This window comes from Orycteropus afer, unplaced genomic scaffold (assembly GCF_000298275.1).
Source record: "Orycteropus afer afer isolate SDZICR_OR568_19922 unplaced genomic scaffold, OryAfe1.0 scaffold00037, whole genome shotgun sequence".
NCBI classification, from domain to species: domain Eukaryota; kingdom Metazoa; phylum Chordata; class Mammalia; order Tubulidentata; family Orycteropodidae; genus Orycteropus; species Orycteropus afer.
The window spans coordinates 15095666-15117450 of record NW_006921624.1 but is presented as its reverse complement, the minus strand read 5'-3'; the positions used below and the strand labels follow the sequence as shown (position 1 = coordinate 15117450).

General features: G+C 38.2%; 1 protein-coding gene across 1 annotated transcript in view; it reads right to left on the bottom strand.

The window, feature by feature from the left end:
* Positions 1-4200: 4200 nt before the first annotated feature.
* PTBP3 (polypyrimidine tract binding protein 3) overlaps positions 4201-21785 on the bottom strand; it is a 78210-nt gene continuing 60625 nt past the window's right edge. Inside the window, exons 7-13 of the mRNA XM_007936713.2 lie at positions 14581-14658; positions 11182-11321; positions 10899-10932; positions 8680-8772; positions 7720-7936; positions 4482-4559; positions 4201-4333 (exon numbers count right to left, since the gene is read on the bottom strand). Coding sequence (XP_007934904.1) covers positions 4201-4333; positions 4482-4559; positions 7720-7936; positions 8680-8772; positions 10899-10932; positions 11182-11321; positions 14581-14658 — 773 coding nt within the window. The remainder of the gene's footprint in view (positions 4334-4481; positions 4560-7719; positions 7937-8679; positions 8773-10898; positions 10933-11181; positions 11322-14580; positions 14659-21785) is intronic.

Sequence of the window (21785 nt, the reverse complement as noted above, 5' to 3'; positions counted from 1 at the left end):
TTCTCTGGAACATACACCTCAGGTAATGAAAACCACAAAGATTTCAGTCAGCTCCGTTCTTGGACACTTGCGTGAGGTTCTGTAATGAGTATTATGTGATGACGGAAAAAGTGTAACAGAGATTCAATTATACAATTACAATTATTTGCTTATATGAAGGGTCTGCGGGACACCATCCTTTTAAAACAATATAGTACTTATTTCTTGAAAACCAGAATACTGACACTACCTTAGTCTGAAATAGGAACAAAAAGTCAATTAAGACTACTGAAGAAGGCACATAAACTTTGGTCCTGTTTTGTTTCTCTCCCTCTATAAAACCCCCAAATTAATATTTTCGTTATTTTCTATAATTTTAAACCATTCACAACAACTTGTTACAATTTGCTCTGAAAAAAGACTGCAAATAGTCTTGTGTATAACAACACAGCTCTTTTAAAACAGCTGAATTACATATATATTTTTTTTTAAAGGAAAAACTTTGTGCAATCTAACTTGTATTTCTTTTAGCACAACAGTAGAATATTTTAATCTGGCAGTTTTATTCTACTTAACAAAAACAAACTAAAGGCCAAGAAAATGCTTTTACATATGGTCATACTGTCTCTTCTTAATTCTAAAAATAGCAGTACACATAGGTTTTCTAAGAGACTGGCTGATAGTCTTGAGAAGCAAGAGTTTTTAAGTGACACACATACATACAATAAACAAACTACACTTCTAAACTTATCATCTTTTGTCCAAAAAATATTTAGTAGGAACAAAAGAGAAATTGTGTGACAATGTACTTAATGTGTAAACATTGCTATCTGATGACAAAGAGGCTTTGAAAAGTTTCAGGAAACTCAAGAGAGAGACAGTCATGAGAGTTACTTCTAAGCAACTGGGGGAAAAAAAAACCTACACTCACTTGATCACCATCCTTGTTGTTGTCCTGTGCTGTTGAGTCAGACCCGACTCACAGTGACCCCTCCTTGGGTTTCCGAGGCAGTATCACTACGGAAGTAGATTGCCCCATCTTCCTTCCGAGGAGTGGCTGGTGGGTTTGAACCGCCAGCCTTCTGGTTAGCAGTCAAGTGTCTTAGGCACTATGCTACCAGAGCTCCCCCATCACCATCCTAGGTAGAGTCAAAGAAGGCCTTGCAATTAGGCAGGCAGAAATTGTCTCTAGAAACTGAGATGCACAACTCTCAACAACAAAATGTGAAACAATCCAAATAACTAATTACAATTTTTAATCTTAAACAAAATTTATGGCATTTTCTAAGATCTATTGGGTAATCTGACTCTCTGGTAACTTATCAATTAAGATACTGGCTCATTCTTCTATTGGTATTTTACAAAAACCATTATACTGTTAATACGAATTAATTACTTTTCAAAGTAAAACTTTTTGGCATAAATTTCTATTGTGAAATGTGTACTGCTATTTTTTAAATCTTGAATATATTTACTTTGTGTGAAAGTCAAAACACCTCCACAAGTGATAAGACAATACTTCTTAAAATAAAGTAAATAAATAAATACTATGACAGATCAACCGCGAGAAACCACTGCCTAGAAGGTATGGAGTAAATGCATGCCAAAATAGAAATACACAGATCGAGTTTTTCCACCACCCTGATTTTTTTTTAAATCCTTTTACAGAAACCATGCCAACAGAAAGATTGTAGACCTCTATAATTCAAACAGCAAACAGCCAAATATGGACAACATCCATGTATTACAGCTAATTGTAGACACAAACTGATGGTTTCAAACAGCCTATTTTTAAACAAGAATATTCTACTTCTCCAAATCTTTCTTTTGCCTCGTTAATAAATTAAACATATGTAATGTGCATGTGTCTGTACAATATTGGAGGAGTGTGTGTGTGTGTACATTTATCTATACACATACACAAATCCCTGAACAGGATTCAAATGTCTCTCAATCTGAAGGCCACTCCCTGCTTCAAAATTACATTCAACACCATTACCCTCTCCCTCCTGCTCTCAGCAACGCTTGTTTTACTTACAGTGAATGTTATGAGACTCATGACTTAATAAATTACACAGTAATTCCTAACTTAAAGCAAGTGAAACAGTCCAATTTAACATGCCACTGAAAATTATAATAATGTGGCGGGGGGGAAAGAAGGACATTTTGGAGGATTTCTCAAAGAAATTCTTTTCCCTCCTCTCAGTGTTAGATAAAATTATACTCTGTAAGTGGAAAACAAAAAAATCCAAGTAGGTAAATAAATATACTCATCTATTCAGCCAGTACTAACATGATCCATTTGTAGGGTCTCAGCTCAGCGCCCCCCTTTCTAGTCTCCCAGTTAGTTAACTGTTGCCCAGGGTTGGGAGAAGTTTGCTTTTAACCACTTAAAACAGCTCTTGTAGTCTCTTAATTTTTGTAGTATTTCTCTTGGAAAAGCCTCCCCGTGTTCAAATTAATTGCTGGAATGTACATAGAGACTGAGATATTCTTTTAAAAGTTGAGATGAGCCACTCTGAGAATCTGAAAAGTGTAAAGGAACTGGACAAAACTGATCCTTTTGACAAATTCTGCTTTTAAAACACCTGATCAAGCTTTGAAGCAGTAACTAACAAAAGCAAAGTTTCTTACTCAAAGGAAATAATCCGACATTATACAGTCACAGAAGCGACATTAAAATGTACTCTTACATTCAACCAGAGAAGGAGAATTGGAGGGAGGGAAGGGGGAAGGGAAACAGAGACCCACCTTCTCATACTCAGTTTATGTGGGCACTCAGTAATCAAGTTACATTAACAAGGAAAACAAGTTCTCACTTGAGTACTGAGGAAAACCAAGAAATCCTGAGACAAATTCTGATGGGTGATAAAGATGACACAAGATCCATGAATTTACATTTTACAGCCCAGATTGGTATGCTGTGACTGGCAATGACTGCCATCAGGTACAACTCCAAGAGGCCTACAGGTGTGCACTGACTTATTCCAAAAGCCATCCACCCTCCCCCACCCCACGTCTGCACCAAAGCACCAAAAATTTGAATAAAAACTATTACTTATTGAAAACTATTTAAAATTGCAATGAAAAAAATCTTTCAAATCCTTAGCAAACAGGGAAAGAAAAAGAACAGAATGCTCAACAAGCCCACAATACAGCATCCAGGATATTGAGATAAACTCTAAACTACTGTATCATAAGCACATAATAAGGCACATAAGAAGAAACAAAGGAAGTACACAGGGACTCTGGACACGCGTTAGAGAATTACAGTGGTACAAAAACCCTGGTGATTTCTTTTTCTAAAAGAAGACCTTACCAAAAATAACTTTTAAAAAATCTGTCAAACCATATGATAGACCTGAATAGTTTCCTTAAGACTGTAAACTTTTTTCTGAAAACAACTGTAAAAAAGTAGTTTATAAGTAGGATTATTTTTCCTTTTAAATTTTCCAAGATCGTCATATATTACTTAACAAGTAAGTGTCATTTTGAAATTTAAAACATGATTTTTCCTACTGAAGTTATTAGTTCTGACACCTTAAAGCCCCTGGGGACAGTGGAGACGCTTCACTTCTCCGAGTAACCACACAGTTCAAGACACGTATCATTCAAAGGAGTATCACCCAGAGGAAAAAGAAACCAGTGAAAAGAAAACATGGAAGTTTATAAATCTGCTTCCAATACAACTCAAGTTGTTGGTGTATCGTAATAACAACTATCAATCTATGGCAAATAATTTATCAATGAACATCATTTCCTACAGGGGTCAAACTTCTGAATCATAAAGCTAAAAACGTGTCATAAGTGATTTAAAATACATATATCAAGTAATTTAAAAAGTCCATATGTTTAAATTTTTCAAAGTACAAAGGGGGTTAGAAATGTTGGGTAAGGCGGATCTGGACTCAAACTCAAAGAAAATCTGCCCTCTTGAGATTCAGTTCAATAAGGAGATTAAAGTCCTGAAAAATATTTTTTTCTGAAGGTTATTTTCAAAAAAACTACGGTGTAAAGGAAAAATAAACCTTTTTATAGATCACATACTAGCAGGGGAATAAAGGAACACCCTTGATTTGTTAATATACTTCAATATCAAACTCAGTAGGAGTTTTTAGTTGTTTTTGTGAAAGAGGCAGAATTGGTCTTGAGCTGTTTCAGTCTTTGTCTGAAGGTTTCACGAAATCACGGTCCAGTCTTAGAGAAAAATTCACAGAAAAGTCAGATTGTGGATTTTGAAAAGGAAACTCTGAGGTGGTGATTTTCTCCAAGGTCATGGTTATGAAGCTCAATGAGGGCCTGGATTGCCTCTTCCACGGACCCCAACTGAATGAGTGCCATTTTGCGATCTTTCCTGAAAATGATAAAAAAATGTAAAACGTATTTAGAATTAATTTTGCTCCCCAACTTCCTTGTCCCCTCCCCCAGAAGACTTCACTGAATTATTCTAAAATTTTGCACACCATATTAAATAATGTTAATGTATTTCTCAAAGGACTTACTGAAAAAATTTAAAAGCCTTCACTGAACATCCAGCTTCTGTGAAAAGGTTCTTCAGATCATCCACTGTGACAGAAGGGCTGTGAAAAGATCACAGAGATGTAAAGTCAACTATCTTGAGCCCCAAATCTCAAAGGAAGCAAAGATTAAATCGGCGTTCACCAAATCTCTAGAGTATTTCACACTGCAGACAGATAGTAGTCAAAAGCCACGCGCTGAAGACATGATTTGGTAGGGCCCCAAAGGTGTTCAAGGTTGACACGTGTCCACATACAATCGAAGTTTTATTTTAAACCTCTGCAAAGACAAGAGCAGGTATATAAAGGGCAAGAAATTGTTTCTACTATTTATTCTTATAAAGTGATTATTATCCACACCACTGGCTTCAGTAATTAAGCTCTGACTTATCTGCGATGGCTAGAGTTCTACATTTTCAACTGCTTTCAGGGTAATTCTGAAGAGGTGGATGTGGTACCAGACTCTAAGATGGCACTCAATTCTTGCTTCCTAATATTCACACCTCACCGAGTTGGAACCGACTTGATGGCAGTGATTGAGTATTCATGGCCTTGGATCATCCTTTCCCATAGTAAACAGACATACTTGCTGCAATCGTTAGGATTACTGCAAACTGACAAAGTGTGACTTCTGACGGTAGGTCACAAGAGTCACTGCTCCCTCCACCTTGCCCTCTCTTGAAAGAAGTCAGCTGCCATTTCACAAGGATACTCAAGTGGCCCTATGGAGAGGTCGTTGTGGCAAGAAACCAAGACCTTCTCTCAATGATCAGGCACAAGAATGAGCACCCTTGGAAGTGGAGCCTCTGGCCCCTGTCAAGCATTCAGATGAGTATAGCCCACCTGATTATCTTAACTGCACCCTTACGAGGCTCTCTGCCAAAACCAACTAAGCCATTCCTGGATTCCTGACTGACAGCAATGGTGTGAGATGCTGACTATTGTGTTACCTGCTAACTTTTGGGATGATCTGTTATCCAACAGTAGATAACTAAGATAGCAGTCTATCAAATGAGTCAACTGAATGAACGTAGACTCTTTCTTTTCTTGTGGGTGCCGGCTAGGATGACGCAGTGAAGCAGTAACTGGCTCTGCAGGCAGACACCTGAACTCACCTGCTATTTCTTACCCACTTGCTGTGTCACTTCCCAATTTCACTGACAAAATGAAACAAATGATTTTACTTCAAAAGGTTATTATAGGGAATAAAAGAGGTAATACATGCAATAAAGTCCCTAGGACTTAATAGATGGTTCAAAATATGTCCTTTCCTTCTTCTAACTACAGGTTGCAAGTAGAGGCCAGCTTCTGCATAACATATTTAAGAAGCTAATAAAGACAGGGACCTGCCTTAATTTCTAAATATGATGTCCATATACCTGCCTCTATACTGATGAGCTGCTCAATTTTTAAATCTATGTCATCTAAATTTTTTTTTTCCTAAGTGACTTGTCCGAGTTTCCTAGCTGGTATGAGGTTTGCTTCATTACCCAGCTCAGATGAAAGGTTCTTCCATGTAGCCTAACTAGACACTAGCTGGTAGGGTAAGCATTTAACACAATTTTGATTGACTGTTACTAATTTCTTCATGGAACAGGATTTTTTTTAAATTGTGGTAAATGAACAATTACTTTTATGCCTGTTCAGTTCCCAATCGGATTGTCAATGTTTCACAACTTTACTCCTCTTCCCTTCAGCCTTTGTTTTCACACACACCCCTTTGTTTTTACACACACACACACACACCCACCTTTGCTCCTTTCCAAAGCTTATCTCACTCTGTATATTAGTTTTAGCTATACAAAACCACGATTTTTGCAGGTCAAAGATTTCAAGCCAGAAGAGGGGTAGGCAGATGTTTTTGCTATACAAAACCACGATTTTTGCAGGTCAAAGATTTCAAGCTAGAACAGGGGTAGGCAGATGTTTTTGGAAAAGAGCCAGACAGTGAAAGATCTCAGGCTTTGTGGGCCATACACACCTATTGCAACTCTTTAACTTTACTGTTGTGGCACAAAAGCAGTCATGGGCAATAAGTGAGTGAGTGAGTGTGGCTATGTTCCATGAAACCTTATTTATGGAGGTCTAAATATGAATTAAGGAGCTCTGGTAGCATAGTGCCTAAGGCACTTGACTGCTAACCAGAAGGCTGGAGGTTCAAACCCACCAGCCACTCCTCGGAAGGAAGGTTGGGCAATTCTACTTTCGTAGTGATACTGCCTCGGAAACCCAAGGAGGGGTCGCTATGAGTCGGGGCCGACTCGACGGCACACAACAACCACAACAACAAATATGAATTAACTGAATCTTCTCATGTGACAAAAAATTCTCCTTTTGATTTTTTTCCAGCCCTTTAAAAATGTAAAAAATACACTTAGTTCACAGCTCACGGAGAAACAGAGGGCTTTGGCACACAGGCTGTCATTTGTCATCTCCTGGGTTAGAAGACAACTAGAGACCAAGTTAATTGTAACCCTGGTTAACAAAGAGCTACAGAGTGGTCATGTAGAAATACCTTTCAGCTTTTAAGGAGCTGACATATGGCTTTAAACAATGTAGAGAATTTTTAAACAAATTCACATTATTTGACATTGCTATATTGGCTACTTAAGAGTTCTCTACAAAGGTTTTGACAAGTGGGTACCAATGGAGTATTTCTGCAGAAACTTATTTTCATAACTGAAAGGCAACTACAGGTAGTTCCCAAGTTATGACATATTTGAGTTACGACAAACCACACGAATCGCACTTACGACCATCTGGGCTTTTTGTACATCTTATCATTAATATGCACTGCCTTCAATGCTGCAGTGAATCTTTTGCTGATGTTTTCAGATGTTCCCTCACACATGTTCAACGACTGGATTTATAAAGCTGATAATAAAAGGCAATAATGAAAACCAAAAAAAAAAAAAAAAAAAAAGAGGTAATTGACAGAATTAACAAAGTCATAGGAATTTTATCATAAGTCAAGGACTACCTGTAGTTGCAAATTCCCTATTAAGGAAGAAACTTTCAAATTACTGGTAACTTTCACTTTGGTAGTATGTGACTGAAGAGATAACCTTAAAAGCAATATAGCAAATAAGCTATTATCTCACAGAAACTGGTGACCACAACAACTGCTCAGTCAGAATTAATTTCCGAGTATATTATATCTCCCAAGCCACATATTTTAAAGTTATCAACTATCTGAATGAATAACAACTAATGAAGTACATACGGGATGTTAGAAAGATGTAGAGTGGCTGATGGTGGAAAGATATTCTGGAAGTTTTTAGAGCCGGGCTTTTTAAAGCGATGCAAAGGACTGTTGCTGAAATCCTTAGTCAGACCTTGGTCTTCTTGTCCCTCTCGGGGAAGCTGAACTGCTTGATGTTTGGACAATGTGGCACGAAGCACTTTTCCATAAAGTCTCTGACCACTAAGATGGTTCATTGCTGGTACACAAGGAGACAATAAATCAAGTTTGGGTATCAAGACAGATCCTCTGTAATGTATGTTAGCATTAATTCATTTTATTTAGTCATTTAAGATTATACTGTCCATTTGAGGGTTAAAATGGTTTTAAATCCAAATACTACTACAGTGAAAAAAAATTAAGTGACTTGGTTTTACTATTCTAACAGCATTAAAAACAAACAAACAAACAAATAATAAATAACTTTCATCCTAGCAGAATGGCTAGAATGTAAGTGCTCAGTAAATGGTTACTCAATCTATTAGTTTAATCTCAAGCAAAACATTTTTTAAAAATAGTAGTAGTAATATTATAATAGCCCTTATAACAGTGAGGCTTTGCAACAACACTTTGTTGCACTGTCATTATGAGTTTTGCCTAAGATTGTAAGCCATTCAACAGTTCCAGAAAACTAATGGAAGGGAACAAATAAATAAACTAAACTAAACAAGTCACATTTACTAGTCTAATCTTAATGGAAAAATCCAACAGTCAAAGCTCTAAACATCAACAATATGTTCAAGTAGATAAATACACTTCAGACTTTAGAGTAAAAATATTTTTTGATCCTAAAGCATGTAAGTCCAAATAATAATGCAGATATAAACATAAAAAAAATGCTACTCTGTAATACACTCTTACTAGCTGTTAACAAGCTTATTTTGAAGGAAACTTCCTGTATAGGAAGAGCAGACTATCATCATCATCATCCGTCAGTAGTACCTAGTTGAGCCTGATTTGCATCTGCCATCTGAACCAAGGCATTTTCTTTCTTATTAAACATAATCTTCACTCGATGGACATCACCATACACGCCTAATTAAATAAAAAACAAGTTTTTAGTGTCTGATTATGTAATGTTTGAAGATATTATTAAATATATATAAAGGTTTTTTTCTCATACTACATACACTCCCTGGGTAATTTCATATCCATGCTGCCATATTTGTATCTCCCAAGTTTCAGATTTATTTATCTAATTCATTTCATGTGGATGTCCCACATGCACTTCAAACTTAACCTGTCCCGAACAGATTAATCTCCTCACTTCTGTGTTAACTAACTCTATGGGCAAAGGATAGCCCCATTCACACAGTGGCTCAAGTCAGACACCTGGAAGCCACCTTTTGACTTCTCCCTTTACTTAAAACCTTACATCCATCCAATCAATCACCAACACCTGTTGATTATATGGTCTAAATATCACTCACAGTTGTCCCCTTCTCCTCATCCTCACTACCATCAAAGATGACCACAACAGTCTCTTGATCGATCTCATCCAACTTTTTTAGTGTTCCCCAAAGTCAGTCCCACATCCCAGAGGACATGCACAATGATTTGCTGCTAAGCAGGAAGAAAATAATGAAATTCTTGCTTATACTGATCTGTTTTTATATAAATCAATATGGAAAAAAAGTTTTTAGCAAGTTTTATAGCAATGAAATCACAGGTAGGAGGGTCTACAGTGTGACTTGGTCCATTTGTTCAGATTCAACACGTTTCTCCTTTACACTCTTCACTGGACTCCTTCACTTCCTTGTGCTAGTATCTATCTCTATGTCACCCTGCCAGGAAAAAACATTTGTTCTCACTTTCTGCATGACTAACTCTTACTCATTTTTCATAAATCAAGGTAACTATCAATTCTATTGGTAGGTCTTCCTTGATTCTTTCTGCTAGGTCAGGTCCCTGAAGTTTTGTGAGTTGCATGGTATGGCTTTTCTACCCATAGTCTTTGTAACTCCCACCAGATTACTGGGCAGGACCATGCAAACATCTGTCAACTTGGCTGGGCAGCTGGTAGTAATTATTTCCTAGAATAAGACTGGCAATTAACTCAGTGGTGGAATTTGCCTTGAGCAACTTAGTAGCTGCTTTTAAACTCTTGACTGTTAAAGTCATCCACCTGGGGTATTTCTGTTGGAGCAGCACTAAGTAATCTTCTGGGAAAGTTCTCTCTTTCTCAAGTATGTAGAACTCTGATGTTAGGATTGGTTAGTTTTGCCACTCTGCCAGCCTTAAATTGGGCCCTCGTAGAGGCAAAGGGGGATCTCACTGCTGGCTGTGAGATGCCCAGCTGAGAGATGGTGGCAGTGGAACCAAGAGGCGTAGGATAGAACAGTAGGCTTACCTGGCCCACAGAGACGGAGGCGAGACCAAGAAGCAAAGGACAGACAGGCGTGTCTAAGGGCACGGCAGAGGGGAGACTGTCCTGATTGAAGAACCGTACTCTGAGCGGATTCTTGAATTACAGCCTGTTGCTTCCCTAGTAAACCCCAAAATCTGTGATTTCCGGTGGCCACTGCAGTGATTTATCAAAGCCAGCAAAGAGATGGTGGGTGTTGTGGGAGGGATGGTTGGTGTCAAGGCTGGTAAGAGAGCTGGAGAGTGGCAGCATGTCTGGCTTCATAGGAACAGGCCTTGGGCTGCTGATGGTGATCCTGTCTTCCTCTTGTGTAGTTAGAGAAGGTCAAAAGACGGCCCCTCCTTGCCCCTTTAGCAGTCCTCTTGTTATATGCTCCCATTAAATTAAAAAAAAAAAAAAAAAAAGCCCACCTCACTGCTGTCCAGTCAGATCCGACTCACAGCGACCCCTCCTTGGGTTTCTGAGGCAGTATGACTTCTGAGGTGGAAGTACACTGCCCAACTTTCCTTCCGAGGAGCGGCTGGTGGGTTTTAACCACCAGCCTTCTGGTTAGCAGACAAATGCCTTAAGTCCTATGCTACCAGAGCTCCTATGCTCCCATTACAATCTGTATTTCCCCTATTATAAAACTTTATTGCAATTACTTCCTAAGACTTGGTCACTACTCTATCCTCAGTGTCAAACACACTGCTAGACAGAGGTAACCAATAAATATCACTGAATGAACAAATATACTTAATTCACACCTAAAGATAACAGTAAAAGATAATATTAAAAATAGCAAAAATGAACTTACCAAATAGAATAAAAAGCCCATGTGGTGTGATCAGCTGTTTGAAGAGGATAATAAAAAACATAAGTAACTAAAAAATGTAAGTAAACATTTAAAATAAGTTTACTTACAATGTAATAAAAACATGTGACTTTGTTTAAACCTTTGATTTTATATGCTTCTTCTATATATACTAGTGATGAATTTTAGTAAAATCTTTAAACATTTCATTTGCATACAAACTTAGATCATAAGCTACTATTCCTCCTCCTGATTGACTATTTACATATAATACTTTTCAACTCACATCAGGATTGAGATTGGTGACGAGCAGGACTGAATTTCCTGGTATGCCAGCAGCCCCCGGAATGGTCATCCTTCCAGTGACAGCAGAAGAGGTGATTGCAAGAGGACCAAGAGCTCCAGGAACAGCAGGGACTGAAAGACCTTTTAAAACATCAAAAGCATTTCATTTCAGATGGTAGTTATCTAAAGAATTCTACCATTTAATATAACTTAAGCAAATAAATGGAGACAAAAGCAAAAATGTAGAAGAAAATGTGTCATTGCTCCCATAGGATATCAATGGCCAGTTCTGCCCCACAGAGTCTGTCTGGAAGCTCAGTCCCTTATTTGTTGTCTGGAAGTTGAGTTCCTTATTTGTTGCCATCATACTCAACACTTTATTTTCACATAGTTCTTTGTAGAGTAACTAGACTCAGTGGTCTTCAAAGCCATCAGATTTTTTTAGAGATCGATCAACTATAGATACTCTCTTTGTTTCTTGAAATAGATATATTCTAGTACATTTTTATAAAATAGATGTAATTTTCACACTGACTTCACCAGAAAATCAGCTGTATTAAGAAAGTATGTCCTTCAGCAAAAGCACGCATCCTGTGTAGTGCTGTATGACATTCCATATGAGAAGATCGATATGTAACCTCTAAAGTGCTGCATAAACATTATTACCACCTGCAATGGACATACTGAATTCAATATTCTTCTGTAGCTGGATATTGAGAGCTGTATATACTCTCATAGCTATTCAAGAACTACTGAAAGTTCTATGACACTTCAATATTGACGCTATACACTACACTTTAAACAGCATACCTCCCCAGAAGGTCCCCCTATTTATTTGTGTTCTCTTGTTTACAACTGTCTAATGTAAAACGTGCAGTTTATATGAAATGAATCAGCTACTTAATTTATTGATTCTTTAAGCTCCAAATTCCTTACAACAGACAGAGTGGCTACTTAACCACAAATTATGTAATTAAGTTGCAATATATTTTACATTCAGCCTGTTTTGCTTGACAATGTAAGAAGGTCATTACTACCATCATCGATACTGCTGGAAAAATATTTTGAAACCATGCAGGCCATGTCCTCTGGATAGAGAGTTCTACATGAAATCCATAGGCAATAGCCCTTCTTATAACCTCTTCCTCTGTCCTTTTAATCTAATCAACTTCTGGATAACTTTTGTTATTGTCTATAGGCCTATTACATACAAGTTCAGAATACAGCTTAGCTACACTGTAGGTAGAGGGTGTATCTGTGTGTGTATAAAAACAAAACCATCACTGCTGTCTTGATTCTGATTTACAGCAACACTCTAGGACAGAGAAAAACTGCCCCAGAGGGATTCCAAGGCTGTAAATCTTTATGGAAGTAGACTGCCTCATCTTTCTCCCATGGAGTGGCTGGTGGGTTCAAACTGCTGACCTTTCAGTTTGCAGCCGAGTGCTCTAAGTACTGTGCCACCAGGGCTCCTGGCTGTGTGTATATACACATTCTCTATTAGATCTTACAAGTCTTATCAAGTCAGAAGCCCTCTTTTACTGTTTTTTTTTTTTAAACTTCTTCTTAGCATCCAGTAAGTATTTTATACAGATTATGTCCAAAAGAAATACCAGAATATCTACAATGAGGGGGGAAAAAAAAAACAAACAAACCCCTACCACTGCTTTCAAATGCCTACCAATTAAACTTCTGGACTCTTCAAATAAATAAAACTACGTGTAATGCCTTTATTTTAATGGGCTATGCAGAACATTCAATTACACATATATTAAACCAGAAAAATCCATTGGTGTTGAGTTGATTCTGACTCATAGCAACTGTACAGCTGCCCCACAAGGTTTCCAAGGCTATAAATCTTCATGGAAGCAGATTGTCCTATCTTTTTCCAGCTAAGTGGCTGGTGAGTTTGAACCACAGATCTTAGTTAGCAGCCAAGCGCTTTAACTCTGTGCCACCATGGCTCCTCAAACATATATTAAGATGTCTTAAAACCACCAAAACATGAAAATTTAAATTTCAACCTTCCTATCGCTCTTTCCTGTCTAGTTAACACCACCCTCTTTCTCAAAAAGTTCAAAATCTCAGTATTTGAAGGGTGGTGTGTAAAGATTACTGCCAGAGAGCAGCTAAGCTGCAACTGAAAATTAGAGTTATATTCATTGAATCAGCTGGAAGCTGGAATCTTAATATATATATAATATAATATAATATAATATAATATAATATTATATATATAGGAGCTCTGGTAGCATAGTGCCTAAAGCACTTGACTGCTAATCAAAAGGCTGGCGGTTCAAACCCACCAGCCACTCCTCGGAAGGAAGATGGGCAATATACTTCTGTAGTGATACTGCCTTGGAAACCCAATGAGGGGTCGCTGTGAGTCGGGTCTGACTTGCCGGCAAATAACAACAACATATATATATTATATATATATATATGGGCTTAACACTATGCCACTCACTCCCCTTAATCACCCACTTCAGAGTATTATCCCTAGGCACCAGAGCTAAAACTACAAAGTCACTTTTTTCCTTCTTCTTAAATTATGATCAAATTAGCTTTTATATTTGCAAAAAAGTCAGAAGTCATTATGAAAGTATTAACCAACAACTATCTGTTAATTATCTCCCTTGGTTAAATAGGAAAATAGATTTATATATATCTCCCCCTTGAAATAAATGGTATATACCCCCTCTATCTTCTTAACTAATGCCAAAGAGGTTTCCTAAAGAAGCTGAATAGTAAATATTTATTAATTCAAATATTTACCAATTGCATACCAATTGTACTGAGGGCTAGTAAGACATAGGTCTGTTCAACATATAACTGATAAGTTTATCAGCAAAGACAGAAGCAGCTTATACATTCTATATAATAATTGAAAAGGCAAATCTAAGGTTATTTAACGTAATCAACCTATGATTACATAGGTTACATAGTAATCTGTACCCAAGGGAAGTATAAGTGATGCAGACCATATAATGGAAATTAATGGAGCTTCGACTGGTGGCATAGTGCCTAAGGCATTTGACTGCTAACTAGAAGACTGGCAGTTCAAACCTACCAGCCACTCCACAGAAGGAAGACTGGGTAATCTACTTCCGTAAGGATTTGCCGCCTTGGAAATCCAAAAGGGGATCGCTAGGAGTGAGAATCGACTTGATAGCAGTGAGTTTGGTTTTGGTTTGGTTAGAGTGGAACCAGAGAGAATTCTGTATAAAACACATGGAAGTTGTACGTGTGCACACGTCCAAGGGGCCACCTGTACGGCTGGAGCACATTAGGCTTTTACTGTGAGTTCTGCAAACACGTTACACTCTTTCATCCTGTAAGTTCCTAGAAAATGTAGAACTTCATTAAAAAAACATTTTAAATTTAATTTAAAAACAGTCACCTGTAGCTTGAGGAAATCCAATGGCTGGGCCAAATCCAGCAGCCCCTGCATATGGTGAGGAAATTATACCTGGTGCACCTAATGGGGAAGAGAAGCGAAAATAAATAAACTGCCTTCTAGGAAAGTTTACAAAGCAATATAACACGGCTTTAGGAGAGTGTATCGCCGATAAAGACATTCTGTCCTGAAGTAAAGATCTATTCCACAAGTGAGCCCTGATGTATAAGTAAATGGCCTCTGCCACCTACAGAGACAAATTCCTTTCAGGTGGGTTCTAGGTTTACACATACAGCTTAACTACATTTTGAGTTTCTGAGTTCTAGATTAGGCTGAGATTCTTACCCTTATTCAGAGCCTTGTTTTGATACCACAGTTATAATTATTAAGTCTTACTACTCTTATCTATGTGGTACTGTTCTGATAAAAGAAATCTAAGGCAAAATCCTCTCCTATGAGAAGCTTACAAATTAAAAAGGTGAATGACAGACAGGGTATTTATATGCTGAGGGTCTAGTTATAAACACAAATGCACTGCAGATGGTCTGAGAAGACGGAATCATAGAGGGTTCACTGTGATTGGTTGGTGAAGGTTTCTCAGGAGGTAGGACTCAAGCTAGATGGTATGTGCTTGGATAGCACAGGGCTGAGTCTGTCTTAGATATTAAACAAATACTGGTCTTCTTTCCTTCCTTTTTAGGAGCTTGGTGACTAGTATCAACAACAACAACAAAAATGGAGACAGTTCTAGTAGAAAAATAATTAACTTGGTTTTGGATATGTCAAATTTAACATGGCGGTAAGATGCTTAAATGGAAATGCCTATGAGTGGAAATGAGGGGCACATTCAGTATAACCATTACAAGCAGAGACACAGACTTGTAAATCATCTGTGTGGAAACCAATGTAGAAGTCCTATGAATGACAGCGCCATTGAAAAGGCTCAAGACAAGATGAAGAGAGTGAAAACTGAGCCTGGAAGTATAAAGCAGAAGAAGGAAGAGAAACATTCTAAGGAAAAGAGAAAAAGTAAATAGCCATAAAAATAGAAAAACCAGTGAATCTAAGAATCTAGAGGGACCCCTGGTAGTGTAGTGCCTGAGGCATCTGATGGCTAACCAGAAGGCTGGCAGTTCAAACCCACCAGCCACTCCTTGAAAGGAAGGCTGGGCAATCTACTTCTGTAGTGATACTGCCTCGGAAACCCAAGGAGGGTTTGCTACAAGTTGGGTCCAACTCCACAGCACATAACAACAACAACAAAGAATCTAGAAGAAGAGAGTTTCAAAGGAGGGAGGGAGAAGTCTCAATAAAGGTTGAAGAAAATGAGAAATGGAAAAGGTAAAGGCAATAGTTTTAGAGCAACATGAGAAGTCAGATTACAAAAGACAAAGGGAGATTTTTTTGTTTGTTTTTAAATGTTACGGAGATGAGTATATTTATAGGCAGAAGTATGTAGGCTTTATATTCAGAGGCACTGAAAGCTCATATAATCTTTTCTCTTCAATAAAGAGAATTATTTAATGTAATTTGTAAAATATGTAACTGATTTATCATAATAGTTCAAGAAAATACAGTTGTAAGAGATTACAGGGATAGAGCTAGCAGAGAGAACTGATAGTAAGTGAAGACACAGGAACTGGGAATGACTGACAGAATAACTATAAAGTAAGGGAGAATGGAATCCATTCAACAAAAATTAACTGAAAACACATTATGAGCCAAACATTCTTCCAATGCTGAGGAAGCAATGAAAAAAGCAGACAACAATCTCTGTCTTTGCTTAACTTACATTCAAGGAGTTCAGGATCACAGATGAAAGGATTCATTTTTACACCAGACAGAACTATATTTAAGGCATAAAGGAATAAATTAATGGAAAAAGATTAAAAATGTTTTAAAGAAAAAGAACTTAACAAGAGGCTTTGAAACAGATATGAGCAACTAAGGAAATTTATGCTAGACACTCTAATTCAGTTAAACATAAGGAGGATTCAGTTAAACATAAGGGGGGATATGGGAGATTTTGTTATTATTCCTGCCAAGTATTCATTTGCCCTCCCATCCATATAACTCTAGCCAGTCAATGACTTGCAGTGTCTCCTGCAATTCATACTGGGCTTGCTCATGTGATATGTTTTGGCCAAGTAATACGAGCAGACATGACATATGTCAACTCTACAAAGAAGCTTTAAGAAGCACCGAGTTTACACCAGCTCTCTTATTCTTCTCTCTCTGCCACAAGAATGCCATGTCTCAAATAGGGGTGACATCTTCTGTTTAAAAGACATGTGGAGAACTGCCCAACAGCTGATTCAGAATTGCCAATAAGTCATGTGAGAGAATGTTAATCACTGTAAACTACTGAGTTGGTGGGGGAAGGGAGAAGTTTTTAAACCCAACAAAGATGACAATATAGCAAACTATGAATGATGGGTAAGGCAAAGTAGCAGGATGTGTTAGAGAAATGGTCAGGATAGGTCAAAGATGGCAGCATAAGCAAAACTCTCTGAGGTTATCTAGGGAAAAAGCACTCCAGGCAGAAGGAATCATCAGTGGACTGACTGAAGGTGGGAACATACCTGGCACATTTGAGAAAAAGGATGTCGGCATTGTGAACAGAACATTATATCCCTCCTCAATTTAGAGACCATTTAAAGAATAGATTTGAGGCACTGAACACCAATGACTGAAAGCCAGAGGAACTGTGGGATGACATCAAGAACATCATTCATGAAGAAAAAGGTCATTAAAAACACAGGAAAGGAAGAAAACACCAAAATAGATGTCAGAAGAGACTCTGAAACTTGCCCGTGAGCAGAGAGTAGCTAAAGGAAAGGGAAGAAATGACGAGATAAAAGAGCTAAACAGAAGATGTCAAAGAGCAGCTCAAGAAGACAAAGACAATTACTATAATGAAATATGCAGAGACATGGAGCTGGAAAGCCAAAAGGGAAGAACACACTCAACATTTCTAAAGCTGAAAGGACTGAAGAGGAAGTTTTAAGCCTCGAGCTGCAATACTGAAAGATTCTACAGACAATCTATTGAATGACGCAGGAAACATCAAAAGAAGATGGAAGGAATACACAGAGTCACTGTACCGAAAAGAATTGGTTGATGTACGTCTATTTCAGAAGGTGGCAGATGATCAAGAACCAATGGTATTAAAGGAAGAAGTCGAAGCTGCTCTGAGGGAAGTGGCAAAAAACAAGGCTCCAGGAATTGATGGGATACCCATTGAGATGTTTCAACAGACGCCGCACTACAGGCATTCACTTGGCTATGCCAGGAGATTTGGAAAACAGCTACCTGGCCAACTAACTGGAAAAGATCCATATTTGTACCCATTCCAAAGAAAGGTGATCCAAAGAATGTGGAAATTATCAAACAATATCATTAATATCATACACAAGTAAAACCTTACTGAAGATAATGCAAAAAAGGTTACAGCAGTATATTGACAGAGAACTTCAGAAATGCAAACTGGATCCAGAAGAGGGCATGGAATGAGGGATATCATTGCTGATGTCAGACGGATCCTGGTTCAAAGCAAAGAATACCAGAAAGATGTTTATTTGTGTTTTATTGACTATGCAAAAGCATTCGATTGTGTGGATCATAACAAATTATGGATAACACTGAGAAGAATGGGAATTCCAGAACACTTAATTGTGCTCATGAGGAACTTGTACATGGACCACGAGGCTGTCGCTCAAACAGAACAAGGAGACACTGCGTGGTTTAAAATCAAGAAGGGAGTGTATCAGGGTTGTTTCCTTTCACCATACTTATTCAATCTGTATGCTGTACAAATAATCCGAGAAGCTGGACTATATGAAGAAGAACATGGTATCAGGATTGGAGGAAGAATCATTAACAATCAACATTATGAAGACAACACAACTTTGCTCAATGAAAGTGAGGATGACTTGAGATACTTACTGATGAAGATTGAAGACTACAGTCTGCAGTATGAATTACACACCTCAATATAAGAAAACAAAGAATCACAATGGGACCAATAAGCAGCATCATGATAAATGGAGAAAAGATCGAAATTGTCAAAGACTTTATATTACTTGGTTCTACAATCAACACCAATGGAAGCGGCAGTCAAGATATCACACATTGTACAGCACAGGGCAAATCTGCTGCAAAGGACCTCTTTCAAGTGCTGAAAGCAAAGATGTTTCTTTGAAGACTAAGGTGTGCTTGACACAAGCCATGGTAATTTCAGTCGCCTCATATGCATGTGAGAGATGGACAACGTAAAAAGAAGATCAAAGAAGAGTTGATGCTTTTGAGTTATGGTGTTGGAGAAGAATGCTGAAAGTATCATGAACTGCTAAAAGAACTAACAAATCTGTCATGGAAGAAGTGCAACCAGAATGCTCCTTGGAAGCGAGAACAGCCAAACTTTGTCTCACCTACTTTGGTCATGTTCTAAGAAGGGACCATTCCCTGGAGAAGGCTATCATGCTTGGCAAAGTGGAGGAACAATGAAAAAGGGGAAGGCCCTCAACAAGGTAGACTGACACAGTGGCTACAACGATGGGCTTGGGCACAGCAAGAATCGTGGAGCTGGCACAGGATCAGGCAGTATTTCATTCTGCTGCACATGAGGTCACTATGAGTCCGAGACAACCTGACAGCACCTAACAACAATAGGGTGAACAGAAGAACCAAGGGAGAGAGTCAAAGATGGTGAGGTCAAAGAGGTTAAAGTGGGGTGAATGCTACAGGGCCTTGCAATCAAGTGTAAAGATACAGGGATTTATGCTAAAAGAATTGGGGCACCATGGAGAAGATGTCAGCATTAGGGTGAAATGATTTGACTTATTTTTCTTTTCTAATTTAGATATAATAAACTGTACATATACAAAGGACACAACTGATGAGTCTGATTTATGTTTATACATGCACAACCATCATCACAACCAAGATACAAATATTGCCATCACTCTTGAAAATTTCCTGTCCCTTTGCAATCCATTTCACTTTGTCCCCTGATCTGCTTTCTTTCACTATAAATTAGTTAACATTGTACAGAATTATATATAAAAAGCAGCATATAGTAGGTATATTTTGCTCTCTTTTTCTTTTATTCGACATTATGTTTTGACTGATTTCTTTCATTCGGCATTATGTTCTTGCACCTATAAGTAGTTCATTTCTTTTTATTGTATGGATATACAGCATTTTATTTATCTACTCACTTGGTAATATCTAAGAGTAGAATAGCTAGGTCGTATTTAACTTTTTAGGAAACTGCCAAACTCTCTTCCAAAGTGGTTGTACCATTTACACTGCCACCAATAAAGTACGAAAGTTACTGATGCCCCACATCCTTGGAAGGGTCAGTGGTCATTTTAATTTCAGTCAGTCTGACAGGCATGTACAAACATCACATGATGATACAATCTGCATTTCCCTACTGAGGTGGAGCGTTCCACCATGTGCTTATTTATTGCCATTTGTGCACTATCTTTGAAAAAGTATCTCTTCAAATCTTTGGTCCATTTCTTTAGCTCGTTTCTTAGTTTTCTAAAACCTATTGTCAAAAATTCATTGCTGTTGAGTCCATTTCAACTCAGAGACCCTATAAGATAGAGTAGAATTGCTCCCACAGGATTTCCAAGGCTGTCATCTTAATGGAAGCAGATTTCTACATCTTTCTCTTGCAGAGTAGCTGGTAGGTTCGGACTACTGATTTTTCAGCTAGCAGGTGAGTGCTTAACCACTGCGTCATCCAAAACCAAACCAAACTAACTGCCGTAGAGTCGAATCTGACTCACAGCGACCCATCCTTGGGTTTCCGAGGCAGTATCACTACGGAAGTAAAACTGCCCAGTCTTCCTTCCGAGGACTGGTGAACCACCCGCCTCTGGTTAGCAGTCAAATGCCTTAGGCACTATGCCACCAGAGCTCCCACTGTGTCATAAGACACACCTTCTTATTGAACTGCAAAAGTTTTTGATAAATCAAAAATATAGACTCATTTGTCTATATACGTGTTGTAAACATTTCCCTCCAGTCTGTAGCTTACTTTTTAGTTTTCTTGATGGTATTTTTTAAAGCAATGAACCTTTAAAATTTTGATGTGTAATATATAATTTCCTTGCATCATCTGTGCTTTCTGTGTTCTAGTTAAGAAATTTCAAAGATTTAAGTTTTACTTTAAGTCTCAGATCCATTTTCAGTTAATGTGTCATTATGGTGTAAGACAAGGATCAATGTTTCCCCTTATACCCCTAAATACAGATATCCACTTATACTAGAACCGTTTGTTGAAAAGATTCTCCTTTCACGATTGAATTACACTGGCAATTTGTGTGGGTCTATTTTCAGATTATCTACTCTGCCCCCATTAATCTACGTATCTATCCTTTTGTCATTACCTAACTGTCCTGATTACTCCAGCTTTCTGTTAAATCTTTTTATTTATTTTTTTATTGTGATTTGGGTGAAGATTAACAGAGCAAATTCACTTTCCATACAGCAGTTCACATATACTTTGTCTCATGACACTGACCACAGTTTACCACAATGCAACAGCTCCCCTCCCACTTTCTCCCCAGTGTCCATCCCTCCATACACTCCTGCCCCCTGAGCTGTCTCCCTGTGCTTAAGCAGCCCTTCTTTCTCCCATGATTGTTCTCTCCAAGGAGTGTATCTACCTCAGGTAAATGTTCAACTCGTATGCGTGTCTTTTCTTTGGCTGGAAATCATGGGTGTGGATACAATTCCAGACCGGAAGGGCAGCTAGGGGCCATAGTCCCAGTGGTTCCACCAGGCTCTATTGGACTAGCAAACCTGCCTCCCCCTTTTTTTTCTCCAAAGGATTTTGAGTTTTATTCCACATTGTTCTCCCTTCCTATCAAGGATCTCCTACAAAGATCCCCTTCCAAGTGGATGACAGTGGTAGCTGGGCACCATCTGTTTCTTCCGGTTTCATAGTTGTATAGGATGCAGATTGGATGGATTGTGTACCAGTCGCTAGGACTGTTTCCATGAATTTTGGTTTTCTTCATTCTTCTTTGCTCTGGATGAGGAGAAACCCATTATTGCATCTAGAAGGCAGTTTGCTAGCTTTTTTAAGATCCCAGTCGCTACTTGCCAAAGTAGGAGGTGGAACAATGTTTCATATAATAGGTTATGCCAATTGAGCTTGATGTCCCCTGCGACTATGGTCCCAAGCCCACAGG